This window comes from Phoxinus phoxinus (genome assembly GCF_949152265.1).
Source record: "Phoxinus phoxinus genome assembly, chromosome: 14".
Taxonomy (NCBI): Eukaryota; Metazoa; Chordata; class Actinopteri; order Cypriniformes; family Leuciscidae; genus Phoxinus; species Phoxinus phoxinus.
Genome location: NC_136889.1, coordinates 18,104,771 through 18,129,629, shown reverse-complemented (window position 1 = coordinate 18,129,629; position 24,859 = coordinate 18,104,771). Strand labels below are relative to the sequence as shown.

Sequence of the window (24,859 nt, the reverse complement as noted above, 5' to 3'; positions counted from 1 at the left end):
TTTTAGGGTTTAAAATTATATCATATTTGCCATGTTCCTACTTTCATATGTTTGTTCAAGCATTTGATCCATTGATTTTATGTGTTGGGATCATTGTCTATTTTTGCAGTTAGCTAGTGGAGGTGTGTGTCTGTGTCCTTGCATTTGCTCTGTCAATTATTAACAGTCAAATGGAGAATAAATAGAGAGATGTTAGCAGTCAAACCCCATTATTCCAGTTTACACCTAGAGAGAAAGAGGGATCCAAATGATTGAGTCATTTCCGCGTCTCTTAATTGTCAGTGACATTTCTGTGATGTTATAGCTTTGAGAATTAGATGACCTCATACACATCATTAAGCCTCAGTGCCCGGCTCCAGTTAACACTGAAAGTTTTTTGTTCCTGTTTTTAGGCTGGCATTTAATGTAAAATGGAAGGAAAGACTGAGGGGACCAATGATACAAACGAGGATAGAAAATGATGGTATAGATGGAGAGAGACACTGATGGGGAACTGTTATTTCTAGCATGATGGCACGTTCTTGTGTTTTTAACCAGAACAATGGGCACATGGCAACAGCGGGTAACCATGGCGACTTTTAAGTATAGCCGGATGGGATTATGATTACGATAGCAGTGCCAATACTGTCAGGTTAATATCTTATGAAGTCCTTATTGGTATTTCAGACACACTGTGTTTTTCCTTCGACGCTCTGAAAGGACAAAGCTGATTTCCCAAATGTGTTTCTCACGCTCTCCCTTTCATCGTTTCTCCAGTAAGTGCTCTGAATGGCTTCCGGTACTTACAGAAATCTAATGACATCCCAGTTGACAGGAAATACACAAGCACTTCTCTCAGAGCAGCAGAGTAAAAAGCGAAGACAGAGAAAGCCCAGTTTACAACATATAATGCAGTTATCAGTGTTGAACAATGTCTCACAAATTGGAAATGGTTATATAATCATATTAGGTGCTTCAAACCTGTGGAACAATATAGAGGCTGTTCAGAGAGTATAAAGCTGTGTATTGACTTGTTTTTGAATGCAGATGCTTTCTAAAGGTCACAGTCATTAGGCGAGATGCCTGCTGTTTGGCTATGAATTTTTTAAAAGCCCAGGAGAGCTGGTAGGAGTATTGAATATAAGCCTGCTAATATTTGTTGCAATTCATATCTGTTCTGTGCTCAAAGCAGGAGTTCATATAGTGGAATCAGAGTATGTCCTGTCCAAAACTATGATATACTGACTACATTATCCCTATTAATACACAGCTACTGGATGGATGGATGGATGGATGGATGGATGAGTCAAAGTGTGTTTGAATGATCTAAGTTGTTATACATTATTGCCATGGCCAATGGTTATTATTCAGAAATATTGCAATAATATTTCGCTAAATACTGTGTTAAAAAATCAGAATCAAGTATTTCATGACGTATTAAAAATAATAAAAATGTTATCATAAAATATTTTTGATATTTGCTCTTACAATTAACAATTAACCAGCAGAAAACGTACACAATATTACGTAATAAATCTCTTGCCGTGCTTTGTATTCCACCATGACTCGTTTAAGACAAACTTATATAAATTCGACATATAAATTCGATTGATCGAAATCGAGTTAGATAGCTAACTGCGCGATTTGTGTAGGCTACATTTCTGACATAACTTGGACACAGTTATCAGAGTAGGCTACCCCTGATAACAGATCACTTTAAATTGCAATATAGACACACATGCATGTTCTGTTAAGCTGCTTTGAAACGATGTGTATTGTGAATAAATATATGAATACAAATAAATGTGAATTGAATTTAAATCATATGCACTTATACTTACCGTTAGCTACAACGCATAATTTTGGTTTTCGACTGCTGTTTTCTAATTTATCCCAGCCTTAAGCATTATTATTTGAAAACAATTCATCAGCATCCCTCGGGGCACAGCAGGAACCCAGCACAGACTTTTTTCTCTCTTTTTTTTTTTTTTTTTTATAATTCCAGAATGTACCATTTGATGCGCGTCCCCGTCTCCTCCCCCTGCGCACTGGAGCGGTCGAGCCCACCCCGTCTTAAGCGCGCGCCATGGTTCAGTCCAGACCAGAACATCATGGCGATAGATGGTAAGTAGGCCAATACCGCTCTCCCGCTCTCTCAAACTCTCTTCTCTTTTCAAACCTCCGCGCGCTTCTGTGCGTGCAGTGGATACATTCGAATGTTTTCCCGCTGGTTATGGCATTGAGTGTTTTTGTGTGTGTTGTGACGCTAGTGGTAAAGTTTGTGTGTTGTCTGAAGTGAAGTGATTGTGGTGCTGAAAGAACAGCTCCCTCGCTGGCGACTCCCTGATCAACTCACATTGCCTTTTGATGGTTTATTTATTTCAATAGTGCGAGAGAACCGGCGCTCTCAGCAGGTGCCCGTCTCTTCATTGAGGAAATCTGGTGGTTTCACTTCTCCATTGGCAGAGTGCCGCCGTGTGTGATGTAACTCGGAGATATTATAGAAACCGAGCCTCTTCTTCACCGAGTCACTGTTCAGTCTTTAGTGTTATTTGACACACTCATACAGGTTGCTCGAAGAGTCGCGCGATGTCTATTTAGCAGAGATTTCCTCGCTGAAGGTTTACGCCGCTCTCTAATCTTTGCACTTAAGCAGAATTGTCTGTTTGCATAGGTAGGCTATTAATTGTAACGTGTTCATTTCGTTCTGTTTCTTAATTGCCTTCACATCGAGAAGAATTGAAAAAGCATTTTTTTGAATGTAGTAGGCCTAGTCTATATTGTAGGCTATGTAGGCGGTGTGTGTAATGTCAGTTGGCTCAAGTTTATGAAAATGTTCTTTTGTATTTAAAGACTGTTTCTCTCTGTGAGACTGGCCCTTTTTTTTGCAAGCCAGTACCAACACACCCACACACACATCCTCCACACCAGAAGCGATGAAATTATTTCGTATTGAATGTGCGGTGCTTACAGTTAATTTAATTTGTGCTGGTGGTTAAGAGAGATTGGTAACATTTAACTTGATTAAAAAAAAATCAGTTAATTTAACATGATTTAGATCTGCATGCACATTAACTTAGCTCTATATGTTTAGTAGCTAGGATTTGGAAGGAATGCAAAAAATGTAAAATGCATGGCTATTTTAGTTGATAAAAGAACCACAAAACAACATTATTAACTGGTTTAGCTACCAAAATGGGCCATCATAAAGTGGGACAAATGGTAGTTTCATAGTTGATTCTCGATGTTACCGATATTAATGTTTTTAGCTACAATGATAAATAATACCTTAAGCTAACAGCACTGCATCCAGGGTTCATGCCAAGTGTAAAGGGGAAAATCTATTTTACAAGTAGTCTACTCCGATTCTGTGTAAATGTTAATATTGAATAAAATTGCAAATGTGTGTGTCATGTAGAGATCCCATAAACACTTCGATGCTTACAAGGGCTGGTCATTCTGCATTGTGCTGCTGGTCAGTTAACCATATTGACACATTTACATCCAAACGGACCGATTCTGCCTCGGGCCAATCAGATACTTTATCTCCTCTCCTGTCCCCTCTCATCTGCTGGCACAGACAGTCCATATCAAATATTTACAGCACTTCACTGCTGTTCTGCAGAGAATAAAACCCAAAATCATATTGGCATAACAAAAGAGCTGCACATCAAGCAGGATGTACATTGCTGATAAGGAAGAATAGGATGAAAAAAGAGGCTGTCGAGTATTTGTGTAACTGTTATCACTTCAGTGAAGTGTGCTGCCCCTGAAAGAGCTCTAGCTTTTGTTCTTTTCTCTTTTGTTCCCATGAATCTCTTGAACGTAAAAACATTTTTTTTTTACACTTTTAATGGCAAACATCTGGTGTGTATTGTTGTGAGGTTGTATTTGCAGAGTAAGTGTTTGGTGAGTTGTTTACTTTTCTAGGTAAATGCTGTAAGGAAGAGAACTTGATGGCCGACGTAATGGATTTTGAAAACATGGTGCATTAATTTCACTTGCAGCCTTTTGCTTCACATGAAGGACGAATGTGGAATGCACTGGGAAGTAATTCAACCATAGCCAAAAGAAGGCACTTTATCATCAACTCTGACAGGTGTATTTCAAACTGATGGGTCTCTGTAATAGACGACCTTTAAAACCCTCAAATGATGCATGCAAGATTGCTTTGTTTTGAAGTTGTTTTTATTTAATCCGAGTCTCACTGTTTACCAGTTCATCGTCTCATCACTTCTTTGGCTCACCATTAGAGATTGCCTCGTTTTACCTGTACATGAGAAAATTAGCTTGTCACAATCTGACAACATGTTTTACAAGAGATGTACAGCAGAGCGCTGGAGGCAACTAATCTCAGCTCCTTAAGCTCCATTGCTAATCACATTAAATGGCTGCCATTTCCTGTTAACACCAGAGTGACTGTCAACAAAACACTATTAGATATAATTATTAAAATATGTGCATTTTTAGATCTTCTACAGTATCTGGTTTCTACTTCTCTGCAGAGGTATTTGATGGTTTTCTTTGCTTATTTACACTGGTTGGTTGAAATTAAGCGTAGTAGCGTCAGTTCTGGGAGGTCACTTTAGTCTACTCGCATCAGCTGACTCTCAGCTGATCCCCGTCTACCTATAGGAATACGACGCCTATCACTGTATACATATATAAGCTCCTTAGTATTATCAGCAGCTATCGCGTTTCTCAGGAGCGAATTACCCTCCTCCATCCCCAGCTCCACCTCTCGTCAGACAGTATTTGGCATTCTGATTGCCTTTTGAATCAGAATAAATTTACCCTAAGGGGGATTATTGCTTCTCTCCCTTATCCAAGCTAGGCTGCATGGATGCGCAGGAAGTTCTTGCCCAGAACAGAACCACCGCCAATCCAAACTGTATGCTGCTAACTGTCAATCGTATTTGAAGATAGTGGTCCTGACAGGACTCTGGTTTAGAACTGGTTAATAACAGTGTAGAATCAGTAGAGATGTTCTGTGTATTCTGTTTTCCATTTCGTTCCTTTGACATTTTGATAATAACTGCCTTTGTGTTCCACGTTCCGAATTAGTCATGAGAGTTTCGAGTGATGGTAAATGATGACAACATTTTCATTTTAATGCAAAGGGATCTGTGGAAGATGTGACTCGATAAGATTAATCAAATTTAGATACCTGAGTTTTCTTATTTCTTTTGTAATATACACTACCATTCAAGATATGTTTGAATGTTTTTGAAAGAAGTTTCTAATACTTACTAAGGCTGCATTTATTTGATCAGAACTACTGTAAAAACTTTACTTTGTGTAAGCAGTGATAGATTACAATAACAAGTAAAAGAATACTCATTTGAAATATGTTTTTTGTAACATAAATGTTTTTATTTTCACTTTTTACCAATTTAATTGAATGCATCCTTGCTGAATAATAGTATTTTTTTTCCATTTAAAAAATAAAAGAAAATCTTTTTTAATGGTACTGTAGTAAAAAATAAATAAATATATATATATATATATATATATATATATATATATATATATATATATATATATGAAATAATAATTAAACTTAATTACCAAGAGTAATTTTTTAAAGTACCAAAACTTTTTTTGAAACTTGCACTGAAAATCAACTTGGCTCATAAATCTGAGGGGGCGCATTTGAATGGGCATGACGCTGTATAGATCTCTTATTCCAAACAGGCTGTATAATATCTTTAATTTCTCTCTCTGGTTCTTTCCTGCTGCCCGTGGGATGTTGATGTCTCTGCTTGGCCAACTGTGGTTTACTTTATCCCAAAGAGAATCTTACACTGGATTTCTAGCAGTAGCCTACACGTTATGATTTGCATTTTTTGTTTCACACCAAATGCAACATCAATTTTCAAATTTGTGAACACTAATTGATTAAAACAAAAAGAAATGCAAATTGCAAAAACTGACAAGACTTGCCAGTACTTTGCCTGTAGACGGACATTTACATAAAAACCCACACGCTGGTCTTAAGGTGCATCTTTGTGCATGAAATCGACTGCATCAACTGCAGCGCATTCCTCAAGAGTCTGACTTCTGCAGGGTCTGTTTTCATGACTCAGATTAGTGCAGACCGGTCACGAACCCGATCCAATACAAAGCCTGAATGCAGAGTGTGGAGTTGGTGAAGTCCCAGCAGAGTCCAGTCGCTAAAACACACCCACAGAGCCCCACTCCTTCTCCCAAAGGCAGCGGAGGACTCCAGAGAGCGCAGGTGTAGGGCTGTAATTGCTGTGTAGTGTTGGTCTACTGGGCATTGATCGAGAGAGCTCTTTATATTTCATAAAGAAGAAAGCAAACAAGGAATGTAGACTTTTTTTCTCTCTTTTGATGTTTCCAGATTAGAGTGAACGCAGAGTGAACGTCACTCAGATTACGAGATTTATTTGTCTAATCAATAAATCATCCGTGAAATCAAGTGGACTTTAATAAGTGTTATTTAAACTAGCTGAGCTTAACGTCTGATTTACAACTCTTCACAGGACCGTAAGCAGCCTGGAGGAGTTTGTGTGGAGGAGGCGTATATGCCAGCAATCACAATCTTCTCTCTAATCGGTTTGGGACTTGAGATCTAGTGCAGATTTTAAGACTTGTTTGCAAATGCCCATTAGCTTTTATGTGTCTTGACTTAAATTGCTTCTCTCTCCCTTGAGGAAGAGAAAGAGAGAGCGAGCGAGTGAGTGAGTGAGAAAGAAAAGGAGAGAAATGTAGACTGTAGTGAATAGGATCTACCTCAGAGGACCAAACTGTTAATTGCGGCGTTGTGTGTCAGACTGGTAAAGTGTGTGCAGGAGAGAGAGAGAAAGAGTGAGACTCTCTAGGGCAAAGTTGTCTCTTCTCTGTCTGGTTCTCAGTCTGGGTCACTGTTAGTCAAGACAGCTACATGTAACCGATGCTGGAGCCTTCAACACAACCACAGAACAGAAAGAGAAAAGTCTTGCAAAGAAAGATGGTTTTTGATATTCAGACCAAAATTGCTTTAACAGTTCAATAAATTGCAATACTGAGTTAATAACTAATTTGTTTGTTTCATTTTATTGAACAAAATATTGCCTGTAATTTTATTTTTGTTCTTCCAATGAAAATGGTTCCAAACGAATCATTGTGCGTCTCTGAGCATCACACAATAGTGGCGTTTCTGAATGAATCCGTAATTATGAACAAATTGGTTGTCACGAACTGGCGGTGTAGATACACACGAATAAGGCTAATTTAGTTCAGACAGTCTCTTTACTTGATAATGCACTAGATACACAATGAGGAAGGCAGGAGAAATTACACCACATCTATTCACAGACGAGACCGAACAATGAAACACGAACAGAACAGAACAGAACAGAACTTAAGAACGAGTGATAATGAGGGAGATAATGAGTGCACAGCTGAACAGAATGAGTAACCAAGACAACACACGACTAACTCAGGCAGAAGGTGGTGAGACACAAAAAGTCTAAACTAACAGAACTGTGACATTGGTAGATTCATTGACTCATTTATAGAGGCATTTGCTTGCTTGGTAATAGTTCACTTATTAAGTCAATTATAGCTGTTTTTGTTCCTGAATGTAGTTTTTGAACAAATTGGTTGAGACAATGATTCAAAAACTCACTTAGAAAGACATTTTCTTGTTTATTTCTTAAATGAATTAATGTTTTTTTAACCCATCTATTGAGTCAGTGATTCAATGACTCACTCAAAAAGATCATTTTCACCACCTACTGGCTTAACAATGCAACCGAAAGAGTCACTGAAACACCCTGCCACTAAATATAGGCTAACACTGACAAGCAAATTGCTAAAAACTGTGTAAAGTCCCAGTGCTGTTAGATATTAGCACTCTTGAACCAACATTGTGGATCAAAACACGTCACTAAAAGCATCACCTAAATTAGCACATTTCTTAGCCGATGATAATGAGTCATTTTTCTCTTTATAATACCATTTTGATTTAGATGAAGTTAAAATTGTAACCATGCCTGACAAAAGCGCAGATGACCCATGTGCATGTAGGGCAGTTTGTAATATCTTACTTGGAAAGCTATGATCTCTCTGGAGAGTGTGGTCTGGAAGGGTGATAAGTGATCCTATGAATCAGCTCTAATGATTCTTTAATGGAGTTGGCAGAGGTTTAAACTGTTGGCCGATAGAGTTGGTTCATATTAAATGACGCTACCCAACCCTCAGCCCTTGTCGTTCTAATGTGTGTGTATTTAGTTATTATTTTACGAAGCAATTACTTTTGCCTGATTCGAAGATGATTAATAAGATGTAAATGGCCTAAAATTAGTCTTTAACCGCATTTAAATTGGTTACTAAAACTGATCTTCTGTCTTGAAACTGCATGTCCGATATTATTCTTTTCTAAACTCTTGATAATAAAGGCATATAACACTCGGCAAACCCTTAAAATAATGTGTTGATTGGACTCAGCTGTATTCGGCAGAATTAGTAGACTTTGTCTAACACACACTAAACTTACATGTGATAATATTTTGCCATTTCTTGTTAATGACATTTTCTTTTCCTCATTTATTTTATTACACCCATGCACACACTCAACCATATTCTACTGTATAGCACAGCATAATGCAGAAAATACCTCAACCTGACCAATAATAATAATCCACAGCCACATTTAAAAGACCCAAAGAAAGAAAGAAAGAACGAAAGGGAACATTTCAAATGAGCTTCAGTACTCAGTCAGCAAACCCACCATGGGATATTGGAAAATCACAGGTAGTGCTGTTTCTCAGTGGCATTTTCATTACATTCATTCTGGGGAGCTGCTTTTGTGTGCTTTTGTTTCTGAAGCCAAAGCGGATTTGTGTGTAAATCTGTCAGTCTGTGAGGATAAGATGTTATTTCTTTACAGAGGGTGAGAGATGGGGAAAATAGCACATGAAGTCTGGAGCTGTTAAGCCCAGGCAGGAAAGGATTCTAGATATAGATATGATGTAGATATAGTGGTAGGCGAAGGATATATTTAAATCTCTAGTTGTGTCCTGGTTGGGAGTCAGGTCAGTGTTAGTATTTATAGTACTCACAGGTGCTTAACTCTCCTCATGAGCTGAGAAATCCTTGGGACGAGTTTAAAATGCATTATGATTAGTAGAGAATATTGAAGGAGTATTCTTAACTTTATTTTATCTTTTTGAAAATAAGTTGTGTACATCTTAGAGCTATGAAGTACTTTATTATGGTGCACTGTGGTCCTTTTGGTGGCTTTTTTCAAAAGGACCACAGGCTTTTTTGAGATTTGAGATTCTTCTCTGAGGAGACAAATGTGTGATTGGAATGACTTTGCTTCACAAAAGTGGGATCTCCAGGTCCAAGGGCAATACTTTCTCCCCCTCTCTCGTTCTTTTTTTCCTCAGTTGAGGATTTGAACAAAATACCTGTGTAAAACTGGGACGGGCCTCTATAAATACAAAACAGCTCCGTTGAAAGGGGGAGATGGATGAAAGCGAGAACGAGGACAAAAGTACTTGGGGTTTGGCCCTGCAACATCACCTTGGCTTAGTTTACTTACTTTATTTACAGACTTGGCATCAAGCAAATTTCCCTCACAACTGAATCTGAACTGGCCTCCAGAGCAGAATCCTTGGAGATGAACCACACGCCTCAGAAATTCTGACTTATCTGGTCCAGTTTGCAGATTAAGCTGACCATGAACCACCCAAATAGAACTGGTAAGTTCACAAAGTCTGCAAACTCAAATCCAGAAGCTAGATCTTTGTATCGGAGTATATGAGTTCAACTTCAGTTCAACTAGAATGGAATATTGCATATTTAGCAGGGGCAAGGCTGTTAGACCTTAATGTAATTATACTCTGCTTTATACACTGTGTGACAAAAAAAACTCTTCAGTGTGAATGTGGGGAAATCTTTCTCTCTCTGCAGGCTAGTTCTGTTTTAAAGGTGCATTTGTCCGAATTCCATTTAAACAGCAACTGGATGGTGATTTTCATCATTCTTTCATATACCTTTTTAATTATTTTGTTTGTATTGTTATTTTTAAATTGTTACTCATTTTACACACAGCTGTGTGATGGATGTTTACAGCATTTTAATGGTTATGATGATTAGTACTGTAGTGAATTGACCCAAAACCATTCTAGGGGAATGTCCAATATCAAACTGTCAGGTGATGCAGATCATTCATTTGGGACTCTGATTTTTCGTCCAGTAGCGTCAATTCAGTAAAAGCTAAGGTATGATGACGTCATCAAATCTTACTCCCTTGACGTGATGGCAAGTGTGTGTGGTGCGTCCATAGATTAATCACTCAGTGAATACAACATTTAAAAGGACATGAAATTACCACTAAAACCAGTAGATGGCTACAGATGCTACTATACTATTTTACTACTATGACTATTATAACTTAAAAATATATATATATTTTGGTCTATTTCTGTCACTTTTGAATTTGTATTGAAGTGTAAAGTATATTTGTAGGAAAGGTCACAAAGTCTCATGAAAAACTAAAACTTTTCTTCAAATTGCGAATGAAATGACACAGACAGCAAGTAAACAGCTCTTCCTTTATAATCATTGAAGCTGTCAGTCAGTTCAGTGCACACTCATTGAGTGCGAAAACTCACTTTTTAATCAATGAATCTGACTAAACTTCACAAATATTTTTTTTTTTTTTTTTAAAGCTTGTCTCTGCTTTGTTTGTTATAATGAGAGGATTTGTGCACATGTATAACTTAATAAGCTTGCGCTTAAACATAAACTCATTCAGTGTTTTGAGCGATACTGAGTGGATTCTCACTACCGATAATTTTACCACCTCTGATTGGTCATTATTTTCAACAGAAATGCCTGTGATTGGCTACAATACTCAACGCTGCAAAATCTCATTGTAAATAGACACATTTGCAGTGCCATTGAATTTGTGTGACATGAACAAACAGATGGCTTTAATTTACTTGGTTTTCTCTTTTATTAATCAATTACAAAATGTATGTTACACATACTAATATAACCGTTAATCCTGCAATAAAAATATTACTTTGCATTGACCTGACCAGGCACTGCCATACCCAATTGATGCCTCTGCTTTTGTCATATAACAGTATGTGACTTTCCAGTGAGTAATGTAGATGCTTCCTAATTACAGAACTGCTATTATATCAGTGAACAAGCTTCATTACCATGGAAAGATCCACATTGTGAAATTTAGTCTTAGATGTAATTCCACCATGATTAGACTCCACATCACAGATGTCTAGGGTTTCTCTCAGGTTACAGCTTGACAGCACGCGTTAAGAATGCATAAACTGACATCCTTGGCTGCATCCATCTCTCTCCTCCAGAATGACCTTTACTCACCACAAACAACCTCACCTCTGCAGGTCAACGGGACATTACAACCCCCCACAAGCTAAAGCCCAAAGTTGTTTGATTCACACCAATGCTCAGCCAGAATCAAAGCCAGCTCTAATCCGATTTAAATCACAAATTGTGAAGTGGTCTTAAATCAAACACATGGCTTTTGCTTTCCTTTACACTTATTTTGGACATTATTCGTATGGACAATGGGCATCACCTCGACACACTCACCTCTGACCGATAACTTCTCCATTGTAACATTGAAACTTGCATTTTCTGTAAAGCTCTTTTGTAATAAAAGCGCTATTCAGATAAACTTGAATTGAATTGATTTTTTAAGGCCACTAAACCATTCAACTGAATGTGGTTTAATAGACTTGTAGACAAAATAAAAGTCCCATTTGCAGTTGAATAAAGCTCTTGTCAGCGCAGTGATTCTCATTCAGGACTCCAAGTGTTCTCAGACTGAAGTACCATACAATCAGTTGTTCATTTGTTCGTTTTAGAAGCACTTGAAATAAATGGGGTCAATTTTGTAAAGGACAATGTCTTCCAGTAATCACAGTTATAATATTTTTTTTATTGCACAACTATGTTTATGAAACAGAAATAATATTATTATATTAATGTTTAAAAATATACTCTACTGTTCCAAAATATGGGGTCAGACGATTTTTTTTTTTTTTTTTTTTAAAGAAGTAATAATTTAATTAATATAGAAAAAAAAAATGTGTCATAATTTACTCTCCCTCTGGTTGTTCCAAACCTGTATGAATTTCTTTCTGCTGCTGAACACACACAAATATATTTTGAAGAATGTCAGTAACCAAACAGTTGATGGACCCCATTGACTTCCATAGTATTTTTTTTTTTTTTCATATGGGAGTCAATGGTGCCCATCAACTGTTTGGTAATCCATATTCTTTAAAATATCGTCTTTTGTGTTTTCTGGCCCTTAAACTACTTCTTCTTTTGTGTTTAAAGTTGAACGTTATAATGTTCTAATTGTCATCACACAAGACAGAGTCCAAATAGTTTACCCCTTAAACACGGTTTCGTGTTTAAATGTAATGCTTAGCTCTGGTGTAGGGTATCACTTCATTCAGTTTGAATCAACTGCCAACTGAAATCTTCTGCAGACCATCTTGGGTTAGTCTTACTCTGGACATAATGGAAACTCCTATTCGCTGCTTTCTAATGCATGAGTGTGAGTTTCAGCTTTTAAGACATTTCTGACCTAAACTGTCTCAGCAAACACCTGAGCACAGCTGCAAAGTGTAAAGTGAGCCATTCTGCTGAGGTGATGTCTGAGATTGTGTGTCTGAGTTTTAACTGCTCTGAGTTCAGATTCACAAGCTGGTGATCCCTGTTTGAAATCATTACCTTTAAAAGGTGATTTGGCAGGGCATAGATTAAAGATTACAGTATACTTAGATTTAGTTTGCTAAAGTTAGATACCAATCTACATTGAAAGGTTGTTCGAGGAAGGTTGATGCCAAAATTGTGCTACATGTGCTACAGTTTTTATGTGAGCATATTGAACATATTTCAAATATGTTATATATTAAAACATTGACTGAAGGCCATATGCCTTAAACTGTGTAATTTAAGGGCACTTGAGGTAAAATTATCTTTTGATTCTCTACCCATATCCTCCATACAAAATATTAATAAAAGGATGTGCCCGAAGCCTAAATCCGAATTCGGAAAGGCACGGAAAATGAGTAACGCATTCTACTACGGAGCCCCTAAAGGGACATGGTTAGGCTTGCTGCGGTAGTTGGTTACAATCTCATCATGTCCCTTCAGGGATGCCGTAGAATGCAGAATTTCCTTTCCAAACACAGTATTTGGCGTCAGGCACATTATTATACATTCACTGAAATGGTGAATTAAATCAAATTGATTTAGAAATAATTTGATTGAACATTTAAAAAATATATATTTTTTAAATCTTACAGATTTAGTTGCCTATGAAAATCCCTGAAATTATCACATATGTTTTGGCGTTTTAATATTTTGTCGGGTTTGGAATGTTATGTTATTTATATACTATTGTATTATAGTATTTATATCTATCTTGGATTGCTTTTTTTTAATTATAGTCTTTTTTTTTAAGTGCTTCATTTTAGTTAACACTAGCAGCCCTGGTTCAAGGTGCCGAATATCAACACAAAATAGTTCCCTTGTATATGAAATCTTACATTGTTTCTTTGAAATCCATTTCCTGTCTTTTGTCTTTTGTCATTGTGATGCGTCTTCAAGTCTCAGTTATAAGTGTCTGTTTGTTTCTCTGTGTATTTGTCTCTGTTTAATGTCTTGTTGCATGTGTGTATCGTTTGTCATTAAATGACAGTAAATGTCTTTGTTTCTGCAGGTGGAGAGCGCAATTGTGGAGTACATGAGCTTATCTGCATCAGAAAAGGTAAGCGGCCAGTTTAAACATAAAACGGCTGCCACCTGTCCTGTACCGCTGCTTCCACTCCAGACATGGCACATTTACGCGGTCTACCTGTCGTCTTCTCAATGTGTTTGTAATGTCACGCTATGTTAATGCGTCTTTATTTGATCTTTAGCTGTTGTATCTGTTGTTTTGAGCTTTCATACTTAAGTCTTTAACACCAAGCTTATGGTTTTAAATTTTTTGTTGTCTTAAGTGTGTAAATTGTCAAACCTAACTTTTCGTCCATCATTCTCTCCGAAAGAATGTAGTGCTTTGATCTTTATTTAGTTATATTTGTAAAAAAGGAAGGAAGGTGTGAATTGAAATCAGTTTGAACTATATTAAATTAAATAAAGACAATATGCTCTGATAAAAAAAATGTGTGCACTAGAGAGAAACTAGATTTACTGAAGGATTTCAGTGGATGAGACATCAAAGTTTTTCTTCTTTTTTTTGGATGGTGCTGTTGTTCTTGAGGTCCTCTGGGGTTTGTCCAGCTGTCTTGTTTGTTATCGGCTGGCTGGCGTGTTTAGTGAGAGCTCATTCTCTGCAGATTTAACGTCATTAGTGAGGATCTGCGGTCCCAGAGTAATAAAGTCTCATGTTCCAGGTGGACCGGATGAGCGCTGGGTCCCTGCAGAGCTGTTCCTGAGGCTGAACCAATCAGCACTGCCAACCGACTGATGACCCTATTTAGATATGACTCTTCTCAACAGTGACCAAGCGCAGGGCTTAATATGCATCACTCTGAGGCACTGACCATGCTCAACCTTCTGGTGCTGCTCGCGTGGTGCTCAAAAATGGCATTATTATTTATAATAAAAAAATCAATAAAATTAATAAAAAAAAAATAGGTCAATGTTTTTTTATTCAATATTTTGTATTTTTAGGGGATTTTATGGTACTAAATTATATTTAAGGAATAGTTATGATCCATTTATTACCAATTAAACATTCATAAATCTTAAATGCTTTGGAGCAAAGACCTAAGTTTGGTCAGCCAAAATGACTGAAAAGCACCAGAGGGTTAAGTAATGTTGTGTAGAAACTAAACGTATTTTCATATTAAATAATTAATTTAGCTTATAGTGTTGATTTTATAATGTTAAGCTAATTATTGATTTAGCTCATAGTGTGAGGGAAGTTTTTTCTGACACAAACAAACTCCGTTGTTGACTGTGAAGGTTCAGATTAATAAGTTGAGATACTAGAAAAAAATGGTACAATACAAAATTGTATCATATCACAGATGAGATGTCTATGAAGGAGTTAGTCACCGCCTTTGTGTAGTTTGTACACTCCTCAGGAAACATCTGTCCACTGTCAGTCAAACTCATAGGTATTTGTTAACATTATTGCTGAGGTTCATGCCATTTTCCTCAGAGTTTTGGGGAGTACTATGATTAGTAGCTTAACGTAAACTGTAATTGAACCACTTGAAATGATGGCTTGTACGGTAGTTTGAGAGGAAAGAGAGAAATAATGGAATGAAAGAAAACGAGAAGCAGCACTGCAGAAGCTGTGTGATGTTTCATCACTGACACTGGTTCTGTTTTATAATGAAAACACTTTAAGATTAAACAGACTAAATCCTGTATAATGACACTGATGATATTTTAATGTGCTTCAGAAAAAGAGCTCTTTATGAGGCTTGTGTGTGTGTGTGTGGTGTGTGTGTGGTGTGTGTGTGGTGTGTGTGTGTGGTGTGTGTGTGTGGTGTGTGTGTGTGGTGTGTGTGTGTGTGTGTCTCTGAGAGCAAGGTCTTTTGTTATGTGGGAGTTTACAACAGCGTGGAATGTTTTTTTTGTGTGTGTGTCTGTAGTATTTTGTAATTCAGGGCTGGCTGAGCATCCTGACATGCTTTTACCTGTTTCTATGACAACAGAACCAGCCAACAGTATCAGAGAAGCAGAAGGCTCTTTCTAGCTGTAATAGCATGATAATAATTGACCATAAAAAGATGATTGGAATCAGTGCTCAGACTTAACTATCTCAGTGACTCTGTATTATACAAGAAACTAGTAAGTATGTTTAGAACACATTTATATGAGGTGGATTTGTTTTTGGTAGATGTGGTCAGATTTACTGTTTCAGGTTCTCTCCTCCTTCGGTTTGAAAGGCTCACATGCACCTGCTCTGTCCAGCTGTGCGTTTCTCTGGCTTCCTCTCATTGGCCCAGATTCTGTCAGGCTCAGGTGATTCTGTCTGATGACCTGGATTTAAATCAGAGCAGCAGGTGTGCAGATCTTACCATCGACTCGAGGGCTTTCTTTGTTCTTCTTTCTTTCTGTCTGTCTGTCTGTCTTTCTGTTCTTCTTTCTTTCTTTCTTTCTGTCTTTCTGTTCTTCTTTCTTTCTGTCTTTCTTTCTTTCTTTCTGTCTGTCTGTCTTTCTGTTCTTCTTTCTTTCTGTCTGTCTGTCTGTCTTTCTGTTCTTCTTTCTTTCTTTCTTTCTGTCTTTCTGTCTTTCTTTCTTTCTTTCTGTCTGTCTGTCTTTCTGTTCTTCTTTCTTTCTGTCTTTCTTTCTTTCTGTCTGTCTGTCTGTCTTTCTGTTCGTCTATCTGTTTTTTCTTATTTCTGTCTCTCTTTCTGTTCGTTTTTCTGTCTCCCTGTCATCTGTCTATCTCTCTTTCTTTCTGTCATCGGTCTGTCGTCTGTCTTTCTTTTTTACGGTCTGTCTGTCTATCTTTCTTTCTTCCTTCCTGTATTTCTGTCTCTCATCTGTCGTCTGTCTTTCTGTCTAACTTTCTTTCTGACTGTCTTCCTTTCTTTTTTTCCTTTTATGTTTATTTCTAAGAGAAATTAACACTTTTATTCAGCAAGGATTTATTAAAAAGATCAGTGACAGTAAATACATTTATAATGTCAACAAATCAGTATATTAAAATGTATTTAATATTCCGATTGCCATCACATCAATAAATTACACTTTAAAATATATATATATATTTAAAAAAAATATAATAATATTTCATAACTTTTTTTCCTATATTTTTAATCAAATAAATGCAGCCTTGGTGAACATAAGCGACTTTGAAAAGTGACTGTAGTGTGCTGTATATTATTTGCATTTATTCACTACTTATTCAAACTTTTGATTCAGACATATTCAAAACAATAAAGTCTCCAGGTCTTTTGTGGCAGTTTTTTTTTTTTTACTCGTTTAAAACTTTGCGGCTTTCCAAACCGAAAACTGCCGGTCAGCTCCTCTCTAATAGTGTGCGGAGACTGACAGCAATACAGTGGATTATTTTGTCCTGTTATCAATACAGTGGATTATTTTGTCCTGTTATTGATGTCTGTCACTCAGGTTGACTACATTGGCATCTGACTGCAAGACTTTCAGGAGGTCTTGTGACTGATGGATTTTTTTTTCTCCCTCTGTAAGGTGGTTAAAAGCACCTCACTGCGAGTTAAATATATTTCAATAGAACATGACGGGACACAAACCAGAAATAATTGTAAATGACTGAACGGAAGGGGGAAACATCAAGGGGGAGAAGAAGCAAATGGGTTTCCAGGGAAATGTTTTCATTGCATTGATCAGGAAACGCACAGGCTGTAAATCAATTAGCATCACTAAAAATAGCAGATGGAGGGAGAGCTGTTTTATAAGAGCTTGTTTGACCAGAATCACCTCATACTCTCAAAGACTGTAAACTCTATCAATGCCTGAATTCATAACAAAACATTAACAACTTTTTGTTGCAGTTATTTTAGCCTATTCATCTTGTAATTATTTATTTGTTGCATACTGTATTCAAGTTGTGAATCTGTGAGTTATCTACGAGTGCTGTATAATAATGTCTCATGTTGTGTAGTGCTTTCTTGTGCTATTGATGTCTTACCGCAGTTTGTAATCGTTTAGAAGCAATAGGGACGTTATTAATGTCTCTGTTGTCAGGAAGCGCTGTGGCAAATATCAAGGAAAATTAGATTTCAAATTTCCATCAGCCCACTACATTACCGTCGCATGCACATCAAATGTGTTGTGTGCATGACTAGGCTAAACAAACAACAGAGACCAGATTCACTAGGTATTCTTTTCAAAGTTTGAGGGGGGGGGGGTTTTCTTTTCAATAAATTAGCTAATTATGGTAGTTCAGTAATAATTCATTGTTCAATCTAACAGTGTACACCATGAAAAAAGAGTGTTGTCATTTGCATTCGGCCATTGATCTAAAAACAGCAGCAGCTAGCTGGTGTCAATGCTAGATCATGCAGTTAGCGGTTAGCTTAACGGGATCAGTGACAGCTGGAGCTCTGTTGCCATGGTTAAGTGCTGCTGTTATGTAACAAAGATCATTACATTGCTTTTATTTCTTTTTTTCCACACTCTGGAATGGAACATAATGGATTCTCTCCATTCTGCATTAACAGTGTCGTTAATGACTTTTGACCTCGTCTTATCCTGATTGGACCTCGGACGCATTTACAAATTTAAATCTTATCATCAATAAATCTGTAGTATAATTTATTAGTAATTTTTCATTGGTAGTGTTACAGTTGCCCCTGACGTTACAGCCATAATAAGATTTTCTATGGTATAGCCTACAGTATTTGTACTGTAGCTCATTGTAACATTTTTATTATATTTTAACCAGCAGCCCAGAGATCAAATAGATTTTATTTTGAATTGGAAAGTGATACAAGATCGCTCAGTGTTGTGATTGACCAGTCAGAACCACATATTCTAGATAGCTTTAATAAAGTGATTTAATGGTTTAAAACGTGAATTAAAGTGGTCCAAAATGGAAGGATTTCTCCTTTTAATATTTCACTCTGTTCCTGTCAGACAGCAGCACTAAAACTGCCATCCTGAGGGACAGAGAGGATGATGGGACAGAATCACAGCATAATTTGTGTGAATAATTCACACCTACTTTTGCAGAATGTGTGTGTGTGTGTGGAGCTTTGTCAAATCCACTCACACAAAGCTGTGATACAGTTCAGTGCAGAAATCATCGCTAGTAAGTTTATTTCTTCTTGAAGTGAGTAACCAACCGTCTGGAATCGGGTCATTTCCCTCTGTCATCCTGGAATATGTGGCCACACAGAGCAGTTACATTATAGCTTTTTATTTATTTTTTTGTGTGTTGTTGGTGTTTTTAATTAATAAAGGAAGGTGGTTAGGTCAAACCCTTTTCACTCATTGTGAACATTTCTAACTGGTCTCTTTCTCTGAGTAATGGCTGGACTAATGCCTTTCTCTTGGACTGATGTGATTGATTTAACGGTTGATTCATCCTAGATCAAGCAGAAACCTGCTTCAAAATGACGGAAGTTCTCACTTTCATGGTAAACCTGGATTTTAAATGTGCTTTTCCGGGCCTGGAAAAGTCGAGGAAAGAAACTAAATGTAATAGAAACCAAATTTGAATTGTATCAGAATTTAAAAAGCTGATCCTGTTACCCAAACCAACTGGAAAGGTCATGGAAAATCTTTCTATATATTTTAATAAATATTTGATCATCTCTTTCTCTCTCTGTCTCATTTTCAATGTCCCTTATTGTAATAGTAAATTAATTTCTCTTTCTCTCTACAGTGTCTCCTGAGGCTTTGGGCTTCCTGTCTGGCATTGGCGTGTTCATCTTTCTTGTGATTGTACTCTTTCTTTACCTCAACAACAAACTGTCCCTTGAGAGTGCCAACCAACTGCCCAGCCTTGACCAGTACAGGAAGAGCACAGAAGCAGCAGGTATGGGTTTGTTCTATGTGTGCATGCGTGCGTGTTTGCTTGCTTGCATGCGTGTCATACAGAGACCCCTGGATTTGGACAATTAAGCCATGCTTATATTTTATAATAAATAATGAATTATATACCCTACCATTCAAAACATTTGGGTCAGTAAGATTCCTATTTCAAATAAATGCTGTTCTTTTGAACTTTCTATTCACTAAAGAATCCTGAAAAAATGTATCACGGTCTCCCCAAAAATATCAAGCTGCTCAAGTGTTTTCAATATTGATGATAATAAGAAATGTTTCTTGAGCAGCAAATCAGCCTACTATACTTATCAGGAGTATAGTATCAGTTATCAATAATTAACAGACCGCATTCTACATTAGAATTTAACCAAGCCATGTAATAAAATACAATCATATTTTACAATATTACTGTTTTTACTGTATATTTCTGACAGACCCCAAACTGTTTGAACTGTAGTATATATTGAAATGGACCTAGGAAAAAGTGTGAACTTTAGGGGAACTGACTTCATACATCTATGAAAAATGTGTGTTTTTTTTTTGTTTGGTTTGGTGTTTTGAATCTAATGCAATGACAGAAGTGTCCAAAATCCGTTTAAGGGCGACTATATATGAAGTTCAGGAAGTTTTTGTTTTGTAACTGCTGATATTAGTAGTTCAAAAGGGAATATAGATTTGTTTCCCCCGGGGTGAACTGGTTGAGGGTTAGTTAAAATGAAGAGAAACAGAAATGCCGGATGTACAGTACAGCATGGATCATCACCACTATAGCTGTAAGTGCTTGAGTGTGTGTTGAACTCTTCGCCCTGGTATTTTTATCACAGTAGCGGTCACTCATTTAAAAAAAAACATGATTTATTTATTTCCTTTAGATTAAAATAACTTCATAAGATTCTGTAATGACTGAGACCAAAGTGTGAAGTTTTTGAAGCTGAGAGGTCCAGGATAACATGAGTCCAAATTCCCAAACACTGCGTGACATTCTCCAGAGAGGTAATTATCTGCTAAACTCCAGATTAGAGTCTGTGAGAATTACTAACAGAGCTTAATTAGCAACACTTAGCCCTTGGAGATGTTTGTTAGACACGATTTGCTGGTTTGAAATTCTGGGATAGGCCGTAAACTCCTTCCTGTTTGTCTGTCAGACACGGTGACGTGCTGAACTGGTTTGGCTTGTGATCTTCAGCGCAGGACATTGATCGGAGAGGACAGATGCCACTGGCCAATTATTAGATCAATAGTATATGTGTGTGGGTGTGTGTGTGTGAAAATCAAGGGATCATGTAACAGCCCTGAGAGAAAATCTGGGCAGAAATCCAAACACACTCAGGATCAAATGTCCACATTGTCAGTATACATGCGCACACACACACTCACGCAATAAAACTGGCTTGAATAAACTCAGTGAGCCATACACGTGTGTACACACAACTACCTTTTGTTTAAAACATGAAGCACTCAATCACACCTACGCACTTATACTGTTGACAGGGGCACTTAATGCCCACACACACGTCCTACAGACAGGTTCTGGATCCATGGCATCACTGCGCTGCCCACACACAGGGCTTTACATAACTCTGCTCAGCATCACAATCAGTGGCATAGTCAGAATGTCATTTACTGGATATGTATGTTTGCACTTATTTGACCCGGTGAAGCACAATAAACATGGATTACGTGTATTAAACATGAAATTGTCATGTTGTAGCGTAGTGCGGTGATTCTTCGTTTACTCCCATGTTGTGATCCAAAAATCAGTTGCATGTCTGTTATTCTAGGGTCATGTGAACCGCAGAGAAAAACAATGCTGAAAGCAAATATAAAATCCAATTAAAATAAAAAAAAAAATACATCACCATTACATTTTAAAAGCTTTGGGTTGGTATACTATATTTATTATTTATTACACGGCTCTGTGGAATACTTGATTCTGATTGGTCAAACATGCTATCCCCGATAACAACCGCTGAAAACAGATAAAACGCGCTCATCCGGGTTACTGATGGCAGCAGCGCTATAAGCTTGCTAGGAACGGTTTTTTCTTTGTGGATGTTTTGCGTTTGGTGAGCTAATAAAATATTAAAACTCAGTCAAATCAATATTTTGTGTGCAGATACTATGCCATCCAGTATCGTGAACTCGCTCTCTCTTGTTTCATACAAACGCAGCTGCTGGCATCTTTGCGACTACTTTTTTGTATACTGTTGGATTATAAGTAGGGATACACGATATATCGGCCACCAAATCTGTATCGGCCGATATACATGTATGTAAAAAAGATTATGTTATCGTTATCGGCCCGATAAGAAAATTTGGCCGATACATTAAATGTTGATGATTTGAATTGCTTTAAATGTGATGGAAATCACTTCAAAAAAGGAAAATATATACAGTTAAGTGCAACATCGGTAATCAGCTTTCAAATATAAAGAATTATCGGTAATCTGTCTGTATCTGCAAATATTTTCATATCTGTGCATCCCTAATTATAAGATAACAAACATGTACGATTTTAAAACAGTTTTCATCTCAAATCAATATCTCTTATACCTATAATTATTTATGTGGGATAGTAAGCTCAAAAAACAGCCTTTTTTTCTTTCTTTTTTTAATTCAATATCTTTGTGTACAAGTCTTTACTTTTGATCAATTTAATGCACCCTCTCTGTATAATGCGTGTGCGTGTGCGTGTGCGTGTGTGTGTGTGTGTGTGTGTGTGTGTGTCTGTAGCTTGTACTAGGTGGATTTATTTATTTATTTACTATTATTTTAAATAGCATCTTGACTGAAGTTTACCTACTTTAAATTGTGAGTAGCTTGTAGTTTGACAAAAGTAGCATTCAAAGCATTGGTGCAATGAATTTGGGTCCTGTGTAAAAACCAGTTGAGAACAACGAGGATAATGTGTGTTATATGTCGCTGTATACGCAGACCACAAAATGCAACTTATATTTAATAGTAATTACATTTAAATTGTGTTTAGGTGTGAATGTTCCCTGATAGACTGTGATGGTTTGTATTATGTCATCTGTAGTCATTTAGTTTTTGATTTGCTATATGTCTGATTGGCTGTGCCAGTCTGAAGTGCTGCATGGATGCTCTATGATTCCTCTGTCACTGTCAAAGTGGATGTCAGGTCATTTAGGTATTATGGGCACCCTCCTCTGATGGGTTATGATGGGTGTATTCAACCTTACACCCTGCCAGAAAGGACCTCCCTTGTGGTGTTCTCTGTCTAAAAAAAATGAACAGAGCTCATTTGCCCTCTGTCTCAGGGGAACATCTACTTATGTCCGCTGCCAAATTGATCAGACTCCAGTAGAGTAAACATGCTGGAAACGTCCACGAAAACTCTGATCCTGGTGTCTGTGGTTCCCTGAACCATCTGCTGCATGCATTACAGCTGCATAAACTACAATCATTATATATAATTACAATTATACATCGTAACATACGCACACATGATTGTGTTCAGAGGCAAATTGGTTCATTCCTGGTTCAGTCTGTGTGTGGTTTCTGGTGGATTTTGTAAAAGCATAAATTACTGTCATAATAGTGAGAGATTTGATCTCTCTGACTCACTTCACCTGTGTAGCAGTTGTTTGGCAGAGCATGCTGGGACTTCTCATCTCCTGGGAGACTTTTGTGTACTGTTATTTAGTTGTTTTATGAATCATGATTTTATAAATTTGGAAATAATGTGTAATTTTAATGTTGATTTGTTTTTGTTTTTTTGTTTGTTTTCAGGTGTTCAGATCATTTTTGTTTACAATATTTTTCGCCATTTGAAATAGATTTTAACTGTAGATTTAAAGTAGTCTATGATGTAAATACATTTTGTTTATGGAGGATTTTGAAATGACTGTTCCATCGATGATAAATTTAAGACTGGCCTGGAAAATCGGACATTTCAGATAAATCATAAACTGAGCAATTCAAAACTGCAACATGGCATTTTTTAAGAGCTTCCAGAAAAGTCTCCCCTCCATGTCTGCCATGTTGGAATCGGTGACGGAGAAGGTCGATGACTTGGCTTATGCGCTGAGCGACGCCACGTACACAGTGAGCGGAGAACTCGCCGAGCATGTGAACACCATCATTCACAAAGTCCAGGCCGAAGAGCTGAAGAGGATTCGTAAGAAAGAGGCGGAAGAGAAAGAGGCTGCAGCACGGCAGGCCCAGGAGAGAGATCCTTTTCTGTGTAGGACTGAAATCCAGACCCAGGCTGCGTCTGGCCTAGTGAAGGACCCTCAGACTGCAGGCGACGACAATGGTTCAGTGCTGTCAACTGAGACCTCTACAGAAAGTGACCTCTCACAGACTCCTCACACAAATGGATGCTCTGTAAAAGAAAGAACCGGGTCCACTAAATCAAAAACACCTAGAAGCCCTGTGGATGGTGGTGAGAAGAAGAAATCTAGCAATAGGGAGAGACGTGCTGGAGGTGAGAGAATGAAGCTGCTAACTTTTCCTTCCGCTCTCTGAACCTCATTAGATGACTTTGTCCAAAAAAAGGATTCACAATCTTTTCTTTCTTTTAAATCTGCCTGGACTCTTTCGAACTGAACTGATCTGTCATGTCTGTCATCTGCTGGGATGATTTCTGCTGCGGTCAAAATTCTGTTTTGCTTTCCCCCTCTTTTTATCTCTATGGGAAGACTTGAACTTGAACATTTTATGCTCTTCTTCCTGTCACTCTTTTATGTCTCTTTCTGTGTAAAAGGACAGGGATTTGTTTTTCTTCCTTGGTATGAATTATTAATGCTTGGCCTCTCTAACTGAACTTTCACAGATGTTAATTGAGAATTTTGGCTAAAAGAGCATGTACCTTCTTTGAGTCCCATGTTATGTGAGAATGTGTTTTTATTGTTAAACCATATCGCCCTCTAGTGTTTGTGAGAAAGGACAAAGGAAGATGTTTATCTGCTTTGTGGTGTTTGTTTGCTGTGGATATATATATATGGTGTGTGTTTACGGTGTAGTATATACAGTATGCTATTTTTTCCCCTTTTATTTGGTGATATGCCGTGCTAAAATGTATATAATAGTAGAGATGCACCAATCGACCGGCCAATGACCGTAATCGGCCGATTTTCCGCATGATAACACAATGAAGACTATCCAGTGTTATTTTACATTTGATTACTTTAATTTCTGTAGTTTTTCTTACCTGAATATACTGTACAGGTGAAACTCGAAAAATTAGAATATCGTGCATTTTATATTTATTTAATTTTGATGATTATGGCTTACAGCTATGAAAAACTTTTCACAATATTCTAATTTTGAATTTGGGGTTTTCATAAGCTGTAAGCCATAATCATCAAAATTATAACAAATAAAGGCTTAAAAATATCTCACTTTG

General features: G+C 37.3%; 1 protein-coding gene across 7 annotated transcripts in view; it reads left to right on the top strand.

Moving 5' to 3' along the window:
• Positions 1–2,077: 2,077 nt before the first annotated feature.
• syt14a (synaptotagmin XIVa) overlaps positions 2,078–24,859 on the top strand; it is a gene marked incomplete at its 5' end in the record, with an annotated part of 45,082 nt that continues 22,300 nt past the window's right edge. For 2 of the 7 annotated variants that reach the window (XM_079635209.1, XM_079635206.1), the window contains 3 exons: positions 2,084–2,103; positions 13,718–13,765; positions 19,328–19,480. In XM_079635209.1, coding sequence (XP_079491335.1) covers positions 2,091–2,103; positions 13,718–13,765; positions 19,328–19,480 — 214 coding nt within the window. Of the gene's footprint in view, positions 2,104–9,543; positions 9,693–13,717; positions 13,766–19,327; positions 19,481–23,442; positions 23,939–24,859 lie in introns of those variants that run through there. The other 5 variants (XM_079635204.1, XM_079635203.1, XM_079635208.1 and 2 more) reach the window with 4 other exon arrangements.